Below are 17123 nucleotides of genomic sequence, written 5' to 3'. Positions count from 1 at the left end.
AATGTGTTTAATACAATAAAACGCCGCACCAGTTTTGGCATTCAGTGTCTCATCAGCAACGTCAGATTTGCTTGGATCAACGCTGGTGAATGGCCAGAAGTGTATCGGTCTTCGTTTGATGAAATACGATATGATACGCAACCCAAAATAATCACAATTGCTCGTAGTAATAACTTTGTAAATACGTTGAATCAAGATGAAGGTACTCACAGCACTCGTGTCCACACATTTGTTTATTTTTACAGTTGTGAAGACAGCTTCTCTTGGAATCATCCAAGCCAGCAGAGTAACCTTCAGAAACAAACGAGAGCTCTGTAGAGAAGTCTTTTTCACTGTAAACGTGTTTTATAACGACACATTACACATCACGTGACGAATACAATCAAACGCTGAATGTTTATGAACATTACTTTCAGCATATTGTAGGTCGAGCGAAGAGTCGAGATGTGTAAGCCACTCTAGTGTGCAGAAGCATGTCTTAAAACGTTCCAAGGAGGGTGGGGGAGACAGTCCTGAAGATTTAATTAGATCCCTAAAGTCGTGGTTTAAAGATTTCGTGACTGCAGTGATTCATATTCTTGGTTCTTTCGGTAAAGTTACGTTGAAGGGAAACAATAAAATAATAAAATATATATAAAACAATACAATTCTTACGACGTTTTGACTGCAACACAAGCAGCCATCATCAGGTGTGATGACTGCTTTATGTTGCAGTCGAAACGTCGTGAGAATTTTATTGTTTTATATATATAATTATTTTAGTGTTTCAGGTATGATGACTGCTTGTGTTGCAGTCGAAACGTCGTGAGAATTGTATTGTTTTATATATATATAATTATTTTAGTGTTTCAGGTATGATGACTGCTTGTGTTGCAGTCGAAACGTCGTGAGAATTTTATTGTTTTATATATGTATTTTTTATTTTATTGTTTCCCTTCAACGTGACTTTACCGAAAGAACCAAGAATATATATACTCTTTGGTTCTATTGGGTAAAGTCACGTAGGTGAAAATAAAATAACAAAAAATCACGACGTTTCGGCCACAACACAAGCGGCCTTCATCAGGTGAAGGGACGAGACTGTCTGGAGGACAGCGCTGGAGTGGAAGAAGCCACGCTTAGATCACGACCTTTAAGCTGTGTGAGAAGAAAAAGACCAGGCGCCTTGACAAAGGAATTAGCATATAATTTAGCATTGAAATGGCTCATTGAAATAGCTAAGTTAAAGTATACACATCTGCAGAGGTACCCCTTGACAAAGGAATTAGCATCGAATTTAGCATTGAAATAGCTGAGTGATTAGCTTGTAACTGGTCACAAGAATAGCTGTGTTAAAGTTAGAGCATATACATTCACCGAGGCACCTAGTACTCATCAAACAGGATAATTTAGCGAAACACAACCACGCTCAGACATCGGACCTGTGTGCGAGCAAACAAGGTGTTCTGACAAAGAAATTAGCATAAAAATTAGCATTTGATTGACGGATTTTAGGAAAGAGGTGGTGTACGTGCCGGTGGACTTGCAGTTTGGCGCGGGGGGGGGGGGAGTTTACCTATTGATGGTGTGAAAAGGGGGAATTTATAAGAGCTGCAAAAGTTTGGGGTACCACTACTTGAAAAATATACTGTACCATTGAAATTAGTTTAATGTTTAGTTCGATTTAGAACATCTTTCTAATGGTTGCTTAATTTGAAACCATCCTCTCGGTTGAAATTGTGTCTGTGTTTGTAGATCTGAATTGCTTCATGAACAAATCTCTGATAAAAGCCAGTGGGTTTGCAAAGAACCTTGGTATCGGAGAAAATTATATCGTGATCCCCCACAGCGTTGTAACAGTGATCAGCCACGGTAGAAGAATTCGTTTTGCCGTGTTTCAAATCTGATTTGTGCTCGCGAATTCGGTCAGAGACATGTCGCTTTGTCTCACCGATGTAGCAATCACCGCAGGTACAACTCAATTTGTAAACCCCGGGGTACTGTAAATCAGGAATGACATCCTTCACGGATGGGATCAGATCGCACACAGGTCCGATGTCTGAGCGTGGTTGTGTTGAGACAAAGCGACATGTCTCTGACCGAATTCGCGAGCACAAATCAGATTTGAAACACGGCAAAACGAATTCTTCTACCGTGGCTGATCACTGTTACAACGCTGTGGGGGATCACGATATAATTTTCTCCGATACCAAGGTTCTTTGCAAACCCACTGGCTTTTATCAGAGATTTGTTCATGAAGCAATTCAGATCTACAAACACAGACACAATTTCAACCGAGAGGATGGTTTCAAATTAAGCAACCATTAGAAAGATGTTCTAAATCGAACTAAACATTAAACTAATTTCAATGGTACAGTATATTTTTCAAGTAGTGGTACCCCAAACTTTTGCAGCTCTTATAAATTCCCCCTTTTCACACCATCAATAGGTAAACTCCCCCCCCCTCCCCGCGCCAAACTGCAAGTCCACCGGCACGTACACCACCTCTTTCCTAAAATCCGTCAATCAAATGCTAATTTTTATGCTAATTTCTTTGTCAGAACACCTTGTTTGCTCGCACACAGGTCCGATGTCTGAGCGTGGTTGTGTTTCGCTAAATTATCCTGTTTGATGAGTACTAGGTGCCTCGGTGAATGTATATGCTCTAACTTTAACACAGCTATTTCTGTGACCAGTTACAAGCTAATCACTCAGCTATTTCAATGCTAAATTCGATGATAATTCCTTTGTCAAGGGGTACCTCTGCGGATGTGTATACTTTAACTTAGCTATTTCAATGAGCCATTTAAATGCTAAATTATATGCTAATTCCTTTGTCAAGGCGCTTGGTCTTTTTATTCTCACACAGCTTAAAGGTCGTGATCTAAGCGTGGCTTCTTCCACTCCAGCGCTAATTCCTTTGTCAAGGGGTACCTCTGCGGATGTGTATACTTTAACTTAGCTATTTCAATGAGCCATTGTCAAGGCGCCTGGTCTTTTTCTTCTCACACAGCTTAAAGGTCGTGATCTAAGCGTGGCTTCTTCCACTCCAGCGCTAATTCCTTTGTCAAGGGGTACCTCTGCGGATGTGTATACTTTAACTTAGCTATTTCAATGAGCCATTGCAATGCTAAATTATATGGTAATTCCTTTGTCAAGGCGCCTGGTCTTTTTCTTCTCACACAGCTTAAAGGTTGTGATCTAAGCGTGGCTTCTTCCACTCCAGCGCTGTCCTCCAGAGAGTCTTGTCCCTTCACCTGATGAAGGCCGCTTGTGTTGTGGCCGAAACGTCGTGATTTTTTGTTATTTTATTTTCACCTACGTGACTTTACCCAATAGAACCAATGAGTATGGATCCTAGCAGTCACGAAAGCTTTAAATCTAGAAAAGAATATATATCCCTAAAGTCGTATAAAATATATGCAGTTCATGTATTTTCTCTGAGAATAAAATATTAATTTTCGGGGTCTCAAGGAAGAGGGGAGTGGGGGGTGTCGATCACCGCTGTGTCAGTTTGGAACTCTTGAGCACAAGAGAGATGACCTTTGAAGTAAAGTTGTATATGTACAGGTCAACTTCACAACAAAATATAATGCACCACACCTAACGTCCCCTATGTATATTACTGCATACTTGTCACAGCATGAGTTGGTGGGAACAATTGCACAATTTAAGGATTATATCAGTGTTGTAGATATGAAGATGCTGCATTCTAAATTGCTTCCATGGGATCAAATGCATACAGTCTAAATAAACCAATTGATCTAAAATGCATGTAGAAATGAGGCGACACAAACCATTGCCGGCTGCTTGTGCATCTGCTGAGGCAAACGTCTTTGGTTTCTCACAGGTAGTAGCATGCAGGGATTGGGCCTGCTGATGCCTCCCATTCCCGTAGAGCCCAGAGGTGCGAGGGCTAGAGTAGAATGGTGTGAAGTTCTGATGGATATCCATACCAACTGGGAAAAGCATTAAAACCACAATCTTACCACGATGGCTTTAATCATCTTCACCACATTTTTTTTTCTGCCAAATACACAGAGAGTGTGAGAAACCTTTCAGTTGTAATTGATCCTGAGCACGAGTTATCTCTCTACTGTAAACTCTGGAGAACCTCATACCTCCACCTGCACATTTTCCACGTCCACCATTTCCTTACCCCAGCTGCCATCCACACCTTCACATCTCCTCACATCCTCAAACTCCAGATGATACAAGATGCCCCTGACAGGCTTCTCGTCCACATCCATAAACAAAACATCACCATAATACTGAGATCCCTCCACTGGCTCTCAATGTAATCCCAGATCAATTTTAAAATAGCACTCACCGTCCTAAAGATACTCCATTGACTCGCCCATGCCTAAATCTCTCCTCTCATCTCACTCTACTCCCCTCCACATATTCTTCACTCCAGCAACCAAGGTTTTCTGTCAAATTCCCCCTGTAAACCTCGGTTCACTGGGAAGTTGCTAACTCTCGTTTGCTGCCCCCATAATCTGGACCTCCCTCCTCCCAGTCATAAGTTCTGTCGACGCCTTTCTCCTTGTATAAATGTAGCATCAAGAGCTTCCTTTTTCCTCTGCCTATGGCCGACTGCCTCTCTAAAAATATTTTTTTGAAAATATGCCTTCTGATTTAAAGCTTTCGTGACTGCAGGGATTCATATTCTTGGTTCTATTCGGTAAAGTCACGTAGAAGGGAAACAATAAATTAATAAAAATATGAAACAATAAATTCTCACGACGTTTCGACTGCAACACAAGCAATCATCATCTTGCTGTGGTTTTCACACCTGATGATGATTGCTTGTGTTGCAGTCGAAACGTCGTGATAATTTTATAGTTTTATATTTGTATTATTTTATTGTTTCCCTTCTACGTGACTTTACCGAAAGAACCAAGAATATAATATGCCTTCTGTTTGTGTACGGTGTCTTGAGATGCTGTCGCATTTAGATGTCATACGAATCCACATTGTATTGCAACCTTTGATAAATAACAAGTAAAATTGGACGAGAGGCTACATGGATGAAATAGAGTTTGTGTGTAACGTGTGCAAGATTGGCACTTGTTCGGGAATTGACATCTGTGCTCGGGTACCAGTAATTTATTTTTTACCTAGACCTGGTACCAGTATTGAGTTGAAATTTATTCCAGGACACTGCACAGTTTCGTTAGACCTTGCCCAGGGGTCGGCAACCAAAATAACAATAAGAGCCTTTTTTTCGAATTCGGTACAAAACTTGATATTTCAACAGCTGCCATACTTGTGAATACTGTACGTACATACATTATGTCATGAAGCAGTCTGCAAGAAGCTGAACGCGGCTCCGAAGCTGACTCCTGACCAAGGCTGACTGAGAAATATGTCCTGATGTAGTCTGTGGACAAGGTGGCAACCCTGAGACTTACCATATGTAGAGCTGAGGAGGTAAACGTTGAGCTCGTCACTCTTTTCCGGCCGAACAACTTCAATCTTCTTCATGAAACTCCCTGTTTTCAGCAGCATGTAATCTCTGTGAAGGTCATATCGGTTGTATATGTAGTTTCCGCAAATTACTATTACTGCAGGTGTCTTAATAATTAAATATGTGCGCTATGTTGCACTGACGTTAAAGATTTCTGACATTCAAAACGAGTAGACCAGTTCGACTCGTTGACAAATACGAATACAGAAATACGTAAAAAATAACTCAATTGGAATTACACACAGCAACCATCGCCCCCTACTGGCAACCTTATGCCCAATTGCAGGCCAGGTGCTAAATCTCCTTGTGTCCACAGGGACAGTTGTCACTGGGGGTGCCCATTTAAATGTGTCTGAGACGTGGTGTAAGTCGCTTATTGCGCGTCAAGCGCTCATAGACACCCCAGAGTAAAAGGCCCTATCAAAAACAGGTGATTATTATTTAAAAAAATTCCAGTAACAAGTGCATTTAAAATGTTGTTACATTTGTTTTTAGGAACAATGTTGTTTACATATAGGAAGGAGGCGTAATGTCTGCCTATTTATTTTGTTACATTTACTTCTATATGATGCTAATTATCATGCTCTATTCCTTTATATTGCTGTATGTTCAGGGGCTGAATGCCAATGTCGAGATCTGATAAACCACGAGAGCTTCAGGAGCGAGTTTGTGTCGTTTTTATACTGCTCGGTTGAAGGAGAGCAGAGACCACAGTGGTTTACTGTCTGGTCCATAGTTTGGGTTGCATGGCCACTGATCGCACTGCAGGAGACGTGCGCGTTGGCCTGTTTGATGTTGTGATGTGGTCGATGGTTCACCGGTGTCTTTGAGGAATGTCAAAGCAAGGAGGTGCGATGTCTGGGTCTCTAATCATTAGGCAAAACGATTATTTTGTTCGATTCAACATAGAAAAAAACACGTGGCCTTGTCACAATTGCTGCGATGTGTAATTTAAGCGCACGTGATGATTTGCCGATGGACGAGGTTGTTGTCGGCGTTGCCCAGTAGTAGTGTGCAGCAGTGGTTGTTTGGAGCTGTGCGGTGAGACTGTAGGTCCGCACAGTTCTTTAGTATCACTGTAATTATCACCTCAGCCACACCTTTGTAGTATCGGTTACCCTGGAAAAAAAGCAACCAGTGCCATTCTGAATTGATGATATGCAAAGCTTACCAAGCCATTAAATTAAATTGAATATTACTAAGGTGAAGATAAACGTTAAATAGTCGATTCCTTCATTTAAAACCTAGTAAAAAAACATTTAACAAATGACAGCAACGGCCACTTGCCCCACTGTTGTCACCACGTCTGTACCAAGATACTGGGTGGCATTACAAGTACTCTTTCTTTCTCAAATGAGCATTGAGGTGGTGACCATCTCTCATTTACAACCCCTGAGACAGTGGTGGAAACAATGCGTCTCTATATAACCCATCAAACAATCGCTGTTGACTTCCCCACAAAGCGGGGCCTATTTTATCTACCACGGAGGGATGATGGAGTGAGTCAACTCCCAGCTACGACTTGAACTCGCAAACATTCCGATGGCGGGTCGCTCACTCCACTGCTGAGCCACATGGATAGTTTCACAGGTGCAGTATTATCAAAAACTAATTAATGTTTGTCTTCAGACTCATGCTGTTTCGAGTTCCGTATTTTCCCGCATATAACCCGCGGGTTATACCACTTTTTACAAAACAAAACAAGACCCCGTGGGGTATATGCAGATGCGGGCTATCCCTAAAATATTTTACACGTGTGACATGTCATAACTCGTTTAATTTTTTCACTGCGCAACACTTCCAGTACCTTTGACTAAAGCACTGCTGAATAAACCACTCGCACTACAATTGCACGCGTTAACATGTTTGAAATGATTCGAATTGCTTGCACAATGAAACGACAATGTTTCAAGTGGGCATACTTTGTTTAACCGGGGTACATGCGTCTGCGGGTTATATGCGTATGCGGGCTATATGCGGGGAAATTGAGCCACATAGATGGATGGTTTCACAGGTATTTGGCAAAGTCCTAATTGACGTTTGCCTTTGAAAGCCTGCTGCTTTGAGTACGTTGAAAGTAGCAACGCACTTAAAGGGAAATTGATTTGCACCCGAGCCATGTGACTGTGCATTAGTTTCTAGATTTGAAGCTTTCGTGACTGCAAGGATCCATACTTTTTGGTTCTATTCGGTAAAGTCACGTAGGTAAAAAAATAAAACAGCAAAAATCACGACGTTTCAACCACAACACAAGCGGCCTTCATCAGGTGAAGGGACCAGCCTGTCTCGAAGACTGCGCTGGAGTGAAGAAAAAAAAGGCCGCTTGTGTTGTGGCCGAAACGTCGTGATTTTTGTTGTTTTATTTTTTACCTACGTGATTTTACCGAATAGAACCAAAGAGTATGTGCATTAGTTGTTTTTAGCAATGTGAAATCTTTGATTGGAGTCGGGGTTCCGTCTCATGCACCTGCTCCACTCTGACTTGGTACTTGGGCAGATGCTGCACGGCTTCTTTGATCTGGTTCCCAAACGGAGGGTGTCTGTTCACTATCTGCACAACGGAGGAATGCACCGTCAGCAAAACGTCATTCGGTTTTGTTGCAATGTTGTTTACAAACAAGAAATACGCTCATCATTGGCGGGTGTTCCTATTATTAAGGAAGGGTGACGATTGTAATGTGTTTCCCAATTGAGTAATTTGCAAGTTACTTTTTACATTTTGCTAATTTGGACAATCACGCCGGTACACAACGGTCTTCTTGGCATGACATCATGGAGGGTCTGTGACGTCCATTTTGAAGAAGATGGCGTCGAGCATTTTACGGTGAATAAATCCGCAGTATAATTAACCAGAGCGGTCTGCCAGATTCGAACTGCGAGCTTCTGGAACAAGCGCTGCCACTGGGCCAATGGCATTTACGGTGTAGCTACCATATAATTGTACTGGGAAGTGCGCTAAACACCAGCACAAACATAGATACATGTTGTGGAGATTAACACTACACCCATTATCTCACCAACTCAATTTCCCGTCCATGAGTGTTTGCAATTTTCTCAAAAGATGTCAATCCAGCGTTGACCAGTGCGCTGGACATTGAGAAGCCTACAGCAGAAACACTGAGGTTAAGTAATGTTTAATTGAAGGGTCTTCTGATTTGTATGTGTTGCTCTTATACGTGAAAGAGATTATAATTACCGATTTTTTCAAGTTGTTTCAAAACGGAAGGTGAATTTTCCCAAAGCTTTGCATTAAAACATTTAGCGAGGTGGACAGCATTCAGCACGGCCTGGAAATTATTCTGCTTATCCTTTTGCTGCAAAAATTCGGCAAGACCTACAACCACAAAACGGAGATATAACGGATGTAAATACTGTCATGCGTTTAAACGTTAACTTCAGAAACAATGTACATTCGTTTAAATAGTGCAGTTTAAACTTACATTTTGTAAGACGGATTCCAGTCCTGAAGATTTTGGCAGTGTCCTGCATCAATGCAAAATCTTGCACCAGTACACATCCCAGCTGAGCTTGAATGAGACTACAAACAACGCGTCATTTCAATTATATTCTTAGCTCTTTCGGTAAAGTCACGTTGAAGGGAAACAATAAAATAATAATAATATATATAAAACAATGTTTTATATTTTTAGCTCTTTCGGTAAAGTCACGTTGAAGGGGAACAATAAAATAATTATATATATAAAACAATGTTTTATATTCTTAGCTCTTTCGGTAAAGTCACGTTGAAGGGAAACAATAAAATAATAATATATATAAAACAATGTTTTATATTCTTAGCTCTTTCGGTAAAGTCACATTGAAGGGGAACAATTAAATAATAATAATATATAAAGCATTGTTTTATATTCTTAGCTCTTTCGGTAAAGTCACGTTGAAGGGGAACAATAAAATAATATATATAAAACAATGTTTTATAATCTTAGCTCTTTCGGTAAAGTCACGTTGAAGGGAAACAATAAAACAATAAAATACATATAAAACAATAAAAATTCTCACGACGTTTCGACCTTAACACAAACGGTCGTCATTAGGTGTGTCGGTTTGCAAATGAGTGTCAATACAAACCTACACACCTGATGACGACCGTTTGTGTTATGGTCGAAACGTCGTGAGAATTTGTATTGTTTTATATATTTTTTATTTTTTATTGTTTCCCTTCAACGTGACTTTACCGAAAGAGCTAAGAATATGAATTACTGCAGTCACGAAAGCTTTAAATCAAAATAATTTCAATTGTGTAGCAAAAGCTTAATTCTCCACTTGAACAAACTGTTTTTGCAATATAGATGCAGTTTCGAGTGTTAAAATGAGTGTCAATACATCTTGAAGGCTCTCCAATTAAAAGGTGTCATCTGTATGGTGATATCAAATGGATAATAATCTGCAAATGTGTAGAATATTAAAACCCTAAACACGAAGTTGCGTTGCTAACTATAAAGAAAGTTCATAACCAACTCCAAATGTACGTATGTGTTATCTTAACAGGAGCATTGAAATCATAGCTGTACTTACCAGTTTATTTTCATTTCACTGGTTTTTATTTTACCGGACATTGGAAATCTGAAATGAAAGAAGCATTCAGATTCACTCATAATGGTTTGTCCAAATAACTAATACACACTGAATATACAATATACACTTTAAATGTGCTAATACAGACTTAAACCCCATTCGTTTATCCATACAATATTTTTAAATACGTAATACATTCACAACTACTATTGTCTCAAATATGTAAATGTTTTCACACTTGATGTTTCACTATCCGAGAAACCTTTTAAATTAAATAATTAGAATCAAAATTTTAGACTGATAAAACATTTGATATGAAACTTTCAAGATTATTCCAGTGTAGGTTCTGGATTTTTATTCCAAAAAATGTAATGACCTTAACACAGGATCTTAAAAAAAATACCTAACATTCTTCAAACTGGCCAAATATACCATGTAAAAATTGCAATTAATTGTAATGTAACTTTACCAATACACAGTATGCATAATTGTATATTTACATATGGCAATTCACCTACATTGGTTTAAACAAAAGTGACTGCTGATGAGACTCGGAATGATAAAACCAGTCCAGAGTTTGGTTGTGTGATACCAAGTCTGCTGAAATGATGCACTCCCATAATTCCACGTGGTTGATAGGATGTGTAAAATATATGTATTATTTTATGTGGATGGACAGATATGTGAAGGAGGCATATTGTACGCTTATTATTTTTTTCTTCCATTCTTTACGACGATGCTAATGGTTATTTGGTGACGTGTCACTGATTGTTACCGTATCGTGTGCTTTTTCGCCAAGTTCAATGTGTTCAGGGTTTTCTTCTCATTAACGCGGAGCGTGATGTCTTTATACTCTCGACAGCTTGAGATAAGAGTCACCTGTAAAGAAGCTCAAAGATCAAGATGTCATCATCATGGCCAAAATCATTGATGCTACTACTACACAGAATTGAAAAAGAATTCCACCCTCCGTCAGAATCCCACAGCTGCTGCACAATAGACACACGGTGAGCTCCCAAATCTGCCCTGACACTAAACCCACATACATTACAGGAACAAATCGGTATTTAACGCCAATTACAAACCTCCAAAACGTTTACAATACAAGGTGTCCTAAACCGAAAATGTGTTCAAAGAGATCAGGAGAAAAATGTATCGATTCAGCTAATTGCTAATTGCAAAAAAATACTTTCTTGTAAAATACACGCGGGAGTTATGACCTGGTGGCTCAACTAGTGTAAGTGGCTCACAGATGGCAGGCTCCAAGTTCAAATACTGGTGGTGAGTTGACTCAACCCACCTTCCCTCCGAGTTTGATAACATGAGTAGCACTCTGTTAGTAAGTCAACGGTGTTTGCGCTGCAGAGAGACCCCTGTCATAGGATTGTGGATTCTCCACGATAGCCTCAGGGCTGTCAACGGTAGATGGATAACCTCAGTGCTCATTTGAGCAGGAAATCACTTTGACTTGGTTCTGAATGCCGCTGTACAATGCATTGATTATGTCTTAAAACGTAGGTGTTAGTTGAACCTTGTGCCAGATGCACACCGATTGATAGAATTGTCAGCGACGATGTATGCAGTAATAAACTAAAAGTCTGTCTTTGTAAGTAAAACTAAAATAAGACGGTATCCTTACTCCAATAAGGTGTACTGTATAGATACAAACGATGATGATCGCCAAACATGGCTAAAAACTGCTCAATTATCTGCACAATTGTAAGTCCGTTTATTAATTTGTTTCTTACAAAATAATTAACGGCCTATTCATATTCTTAGTTTTTCGGTAAAGTCACGTTGAAGGGAAACAACAAAATATATATAAAACAATAAAAAATTCTCACGACGTTTCGACCATAACTCAAACGGTCGTCTTCAGGTGTGTTGGTTTGCATAAATTTATTTTTAAACGGCGCATTTATTTATTTATGAAAACGTTAGCGCCACGCGCAACGATTTGGCAGTTTATTTAGGACTAGTCCATCTATATTCTGAAAAGAGGAGGGGGGAGACAAAAATTTTTATAATGTATGCTGTCTGAAAGCCACTGTAAGCGTGAACAATCAATTAAGACCTGAAATGGTTTATCAAATCTTTCCAATGATTGCTAAGATAGAATCCATCTTCTCGGTTGAAATTGTCTCTGTGCTTGTATATGTGGATAGCCTCATGAACGAATCTCTCATGGAAGCCAGATGGCTTACAAAGAACCTCTGTCTTGGAAAAGTCAATGGCATGTGAGCCTACTGAATTAGAACAATGATCTGCCACGGCCGAGGTGTTGGTCCTACCGTGTTTAAGGTCTGCTTTGTGTTCACGAATGCGGTCCGAGACATGGCGTTTGGTTTCTCCAATGTAACTACTACCACAGAGGCAACTTAGTTTGTAGACACCAGGGTATTGTATGTCCGGAATCACATCTTTTACAGACGGAACCAGATCACGGATTTTATGTAATGTGTTGAAACGGACCTGGATCTTGTGTTTATTCAAGATTTTGGAGATCTTTTTTGTGATCCCCGCAATGTAGGGTAAAGTGATGGTTTTGAAAGGCTCTAGACCAATTCTTCGACCACATCAATTCCATACACCCAGCCATCAGATTTACCATGGAAGTCGAAATAGATGGCAAGATACCTTTTTTGGATGTCCTAATTAAAAAGAGACCTGATGGTTCAATGAGCCACTCTGTCTACAGGAAAGCTACCCATATGGATGCTTATCTGAAACCGGATTCCCACCACCATCCATCACAGAAGAATTCTCTCATCAAGACTCTGTATCATAGAGCCCAATGCATATCCGACCAGGAACACATAAGCAGTGAACTCAAGCACGTACACCAAGCTCTTAGGGCTAATGGTTACTCCGACTATACAATCCGCAAAGCTATCACTCAAACCATGAAGAAGAACCCTCTTGAGGAGCCTTTCAAAACCATCACTTTACCCTACATTGCGGGGATCACAAAAAAGATCTCCAAAATCTTGAATAAACACAAGATCCAGGTCCGTTTCAACACATTACATAAAATCCGTGATCTGGTTCCGTCTGTAAAAGATGTGATTCCGGACATACAATACCCTGGTGTCTACAAACTAAGTTGCCTCTGTGGTAGTAGTTACATTGGAGAAACCAAACGCCATGTCTCGGACCGCATTCGTGAACACAAAGCAGACCTTAAACACGGTAGGACCAACACCTCGGCCGTGGCAGATCATTGTTCTAATTCAGTAGGCTCACATGCCATTGACTTTTCCAAGACAGAGGTTCTTTGTAAGCCATCTGGCTTCCATGAGAGATTCGTTCATGAGGCTATCCACATATACAAGCACAGAGACAATTTCAACCGAGAAGATGGATTCTATCTTAGCAATCATTGGAAAGATTTGATAAACCATTTCAGGTCTTAATTGATTGTTCACGCTTACAGTGGCTTTCAGACAGCATACATTATAAAAAATTTCGTCTCCCCCCTCCTCTTTTCAGAATATAGATGGACTAGTCCTAAATAAACTGCCAAATCGTTGCGCGTGGCGCTAACGTTTTTATAAATAAATAAATGCGCCGTTTAAAAATAAATTTATGCAAACCAACACACCTGAAGACGACCGTTTGAGTTATGGTCGAAACGTCGTGAGAATTTTTTTATTGTTTTATATATATTTTATTATTTTGTTGTTTCCCTTCAACGTGACTTTACCGAAAAAACTAAGAATATGAATTACTGCAGTCACGAAAGCTTTAAATCAAAATTTAACGGCCTATTGTCAAACATCCAAAATGATAATTTACAGCCGCTTGTCAAATCCGCTGCTGTGAGTCGTTGTGGTTGTTTGCTATGTGTCACATACACACACATATCCTTGTCTGTTAACATCATTACAGTCACCACCTGTAATGCGTTGTCACGAACCCTTTCAGGGGTCTCGACCGTCTGCTAAGTAAGGGGACATTGCCGCAGCAAGCCTTGTTAACGTAAGTTGATGGTGATGTGGAACAATGAGAAACCAACCCTGTGACCTCACTTACCAGGTCTTGCACGGCTTCCGAGCCCTGTATTGTGCCAAACAGCTTGATGGTATCAAATGCCACGTAGTAGTAAGCCATCAATCTACCAACATCTGGACAATATCAAACCATTTTTTGTTAAAATAGCAAAACACATGAAAGCAAAGGCAAAGGAGGTCCCATGATATGTTAAAATAAACTGTAATTAAATGCCAGGGTGCTGGTGGCGGCTATACATCGTGCCTGTAATGCAGGGTTGTTGGATCAAACACAAATTGGTAAAACTCCCTTCCCAAGGTCGCCAAGATCGCCATATCCTTGGCTTGCCAGGGGTATTGGCAGACAGCAAATTCATTATATCCATACGCACGGATATTGAGTTACCACCCCTTGCACACGTGGGGGTTTTTCCATGCACAGACACTCATCAATTAATGGAGTTGGCGACACATCCCAACATAAGCAGCACCAGGGCTCGGGCAATAGTTGGCGAAGGTTCTCACTGCCCCCCATTCTTGTCTGGGGGTCCCCCCCCCCGTGCCTCCGTTAGGAACCTGTGCACGTGACAAATTCTACAGCACGTTCTGAGATGCCGATTTGCATTGACGACTGGACGCTATACACAACATGAATATGTGAAATGACATGTTTTTTCGTGACAAATAAAGCGAACAAACACGTCATGATATGCTGTTTCAGCAGAAGGATTATTTACTGTTGGCTTAATATCCCCATTCTGCATACAAATTAGCTTGTAAGCTGCCAGCGAGTTCAAACTCTCTAAGCATAGTTCTGAAATAAATAATGCAAAAGAAACATTAATGTCGTTGTGGACAAGACAACAAATTAACTAAGCAGGTATTATGCCTTCCCATATTTGTCTCTCCACTAAAATCTAAAATCTGCTTGAAAGAATCATAGCTAACAGAGTAGATCATTGCCAATTCATGTCTGGCAGGTCACGAGTATTGCTTTAAACAAGCCTGACTGCTTATACATTGAATGTCGAAACTGGTCCAGATTGTTTGTTGCTGCTGAAAATATTCACTCCCAGAAGGCCGTGTGGCTGATTGGATATGTTATAAACAATGATTGTACTTTTTATGCGAAGAGACAGCTATGGGAAGAAGGCATATTGTCAGCTTAATTATTTTGACATAACGATCATTAAATAAATACAATTAAAGAAAAATCAATGCGTCTCATACTCATTGGTTCTTTCGGTGAAGTCACGTAGGTAGAAAAATTTAATTAAACTGACAAATACTAAATCACGAAGTTTCGATCGCAACACAACAAGCGGTCGCCCTCAGGTGGAAAAAAATCTCCATCAGTGAAACAGCTGAACCAGCGAGAGAGCTGTGAGAGAGCTCATCCTCCTGGTTCTTTCGGCAAAGTCACCACGTAGAATGGAAATACAATAACAAAAATAAAACATAATACAATAAAATTATCGCGACGTTTCGGCCACAACACAAGTAGCCTTCCTGAGTCACGAAAGCTCTCTCGCTGGTTCAGCTGTTCACACTGCTGAATTTTTTTTTTCCTGCCCGAGGACGACCGCTTGTTGCGTTGCGATCAAAACGTCGTGATATTTACGATGTTTTGTTTTATTTTATTTTGTCTACCGAGTCTGGATTCCTGCAGTCACCAAAGCTTCAAATCAACGTTCAATTTGTCTCAATTTTAAATAATTGAAAATCATGCTGCTTGTAGTGTAAACACAAGGAACAACTTGAATCGACTAACTGGCTCTTTCAGAGGCTGCATACATGGGTTTTATTCTCAGTGTTTCATCTTCTAACAAGTAGACAGGTTTCTTGAATTGAGCAAGGTTGTAAGAGCTTGAGAAGTGAGACCGTGGGAGGGAATTCACAAGGACTGGAAAGCATCAGTACCAGGGGAAGAATCAAAGACAGAAGTGTCTTGACCTGTCGCGTGGTGGCTGAAGACAGTAACGTATGAAAGACACAAGCAAGCAGTTGTATTTCTCTCAGTTTCAAATTGTCTACTATTATTCCAGTAAAATTACAGTTTGATGTTAGATTATGTTAATATCACTATACCTTGCAGAAGTTGCTTCTCAATGTCCTCTTTGTTCAGACCAGCGGCAAATTCTGTATCAGTGATTTATACGGAGTACATTTATTTTTCAGTATGCTGCCTTTTCATGCATCGCTTGAGATGTACTTAAAATGGCTTTAACAGTTGAATATCTTGTCATAGTCAAAGTCAAAACTATGTAAACACTTGATGTCAATGAACGAACTCTAAATTGTCAGAATGTTTAACATTCACTCCTTACAAATATACCGTAATTATGTCCTTTGTACTTAAGAACATTCAAACGTGTTATTTCCTCCAGTCAGCTCATAATATTTTTGAAAGCCCCAAACGTGAAATGTAATTACAGCTAAAATTACTGTTTTATATTACAATAGCTGATCTATGCCAAGGCATAATGGCTCAAAATACCCAAAGATGGTTTCACACAATGTTTTAGTGCATTGGTTCAACACGAGCAAAACTGTGGACCGGTTTTGCAATTCAGTGTCAAGTCAGGATTGTGTGAGCCAATGCAGGTGAACTGCCAGATCCATAATATAGTTTTTTTTGGGTGAGATCGCGTAAATATAGAAATGTGTGTCGTTAAAACCCGCCACCACCCGACACAGCCATCTAGTAAGGGTTGCCACGTAAACAGAACGTGCCAATTCATCACTAGTACAGCACTAGTGTGTAGTGTATAATGTAGTGCATAGTGTAGTGTATAGTGTAGTGTATAGTGTAGTGTATAGTAGTATATAGTGTAGTGTATAGTGTAGTGTATAGTAATGTATAGTAGTGTATAGTAGTGTATAGTAGTGTAGTGTATAGTGTAGTGTATAGTGTAGTGTATAGTAGTGTATAGTGTAGTGTATAGTGTAGTGTATAGTGTAGTGTATAGTGTAGTGTATAGTAGTGTATAGTGTAGTGTATAGTGTAGTGTATAGTGTAGTGTATAGTGTAGTGTATAGTGTAGTGTATAGTGTAGTGTACTAGTACAGCACACCGATGTGTTGCAGAGCCACAACATTTACAAACTGAGTACGACTTTTCGCCAGTAATTACAACTAGCTTTATCAGGGTG

The 17123-nt window shown here is 39.9% G+C and overlaps 1 protein-coding gene across 1 annotated transcript in view; it reads right to left on the bottom strand.

Moving 5' to 3' along the window:
- Positions 1-4094: 4094 nt before the first annotated feature.
- Positions 4095-17123, bottom strand: part of LOC142920756 (putative ATP-dependent DNA helicase HFM1) — a 29206-nt gene continuing 16177 nt past the window's right edge. The window contains exons 16-28 of the mRNA XM_076062828.1: positions 16060-16110; positions 14709-14785; positions 14535-14547; positions 14015-14106; positions 10758-10861; positions 9983-10030; positions 8890-8987; positions 8646-8783; positions 8467-8552; positions 7917-8000; positions 6411-6568; positions 5394-5497; positions 4095-4264 (exon numbers count right to left, since the gene is read on the bottom strand). Of these exons, the coding sequence (XP_075918943.1) occupies positions 4095-4264; positions 5394-5497; positions 6411-6568; positions 7917-8000; positions 8467-8552; positions 8646-8783; positions 8890-8987; positions 9983-10030; positions 10758-10861; positions 14015-14106; positions 14535-14547; positions 14709-14785; positions 16060-16110 (1223 nt within the window). The remainder of the gene's footprint in view (positions 4265-5393; positions 5498-6410; positions 6569-7916; positions 8001-8466; positions 8553-8645; positions 8784-8889; positions 8988-9982; positions 10031-10757; positions 10862-14014; positions 14107-14534; positions 14548-14708; positions 14786-16059; positions 16111-17123) is intronic.

This window comes from Petromyzon marinus, unplaced genomic scaffold (assembly GCF_048934315.1).
Source record: "Petromyzon marinus isolate PM22_M1 ecotype Great Lakes invasive population unplaced genomic scaffold, UKy_Petmar_22M1.pri1.0 PM_G_Scaffold_74, whole genome shotgun sequence".
Lineage (NCBI taxonomy): Eukaryota > Metazoa > Chordata > Hyperoartia > Petromyzontiformes > Petromyzontidae > Petromyzon > Petromyzon marinus.
This window is presented reverse-complemented; position numbering and strand designations above follow the sequence as displayed.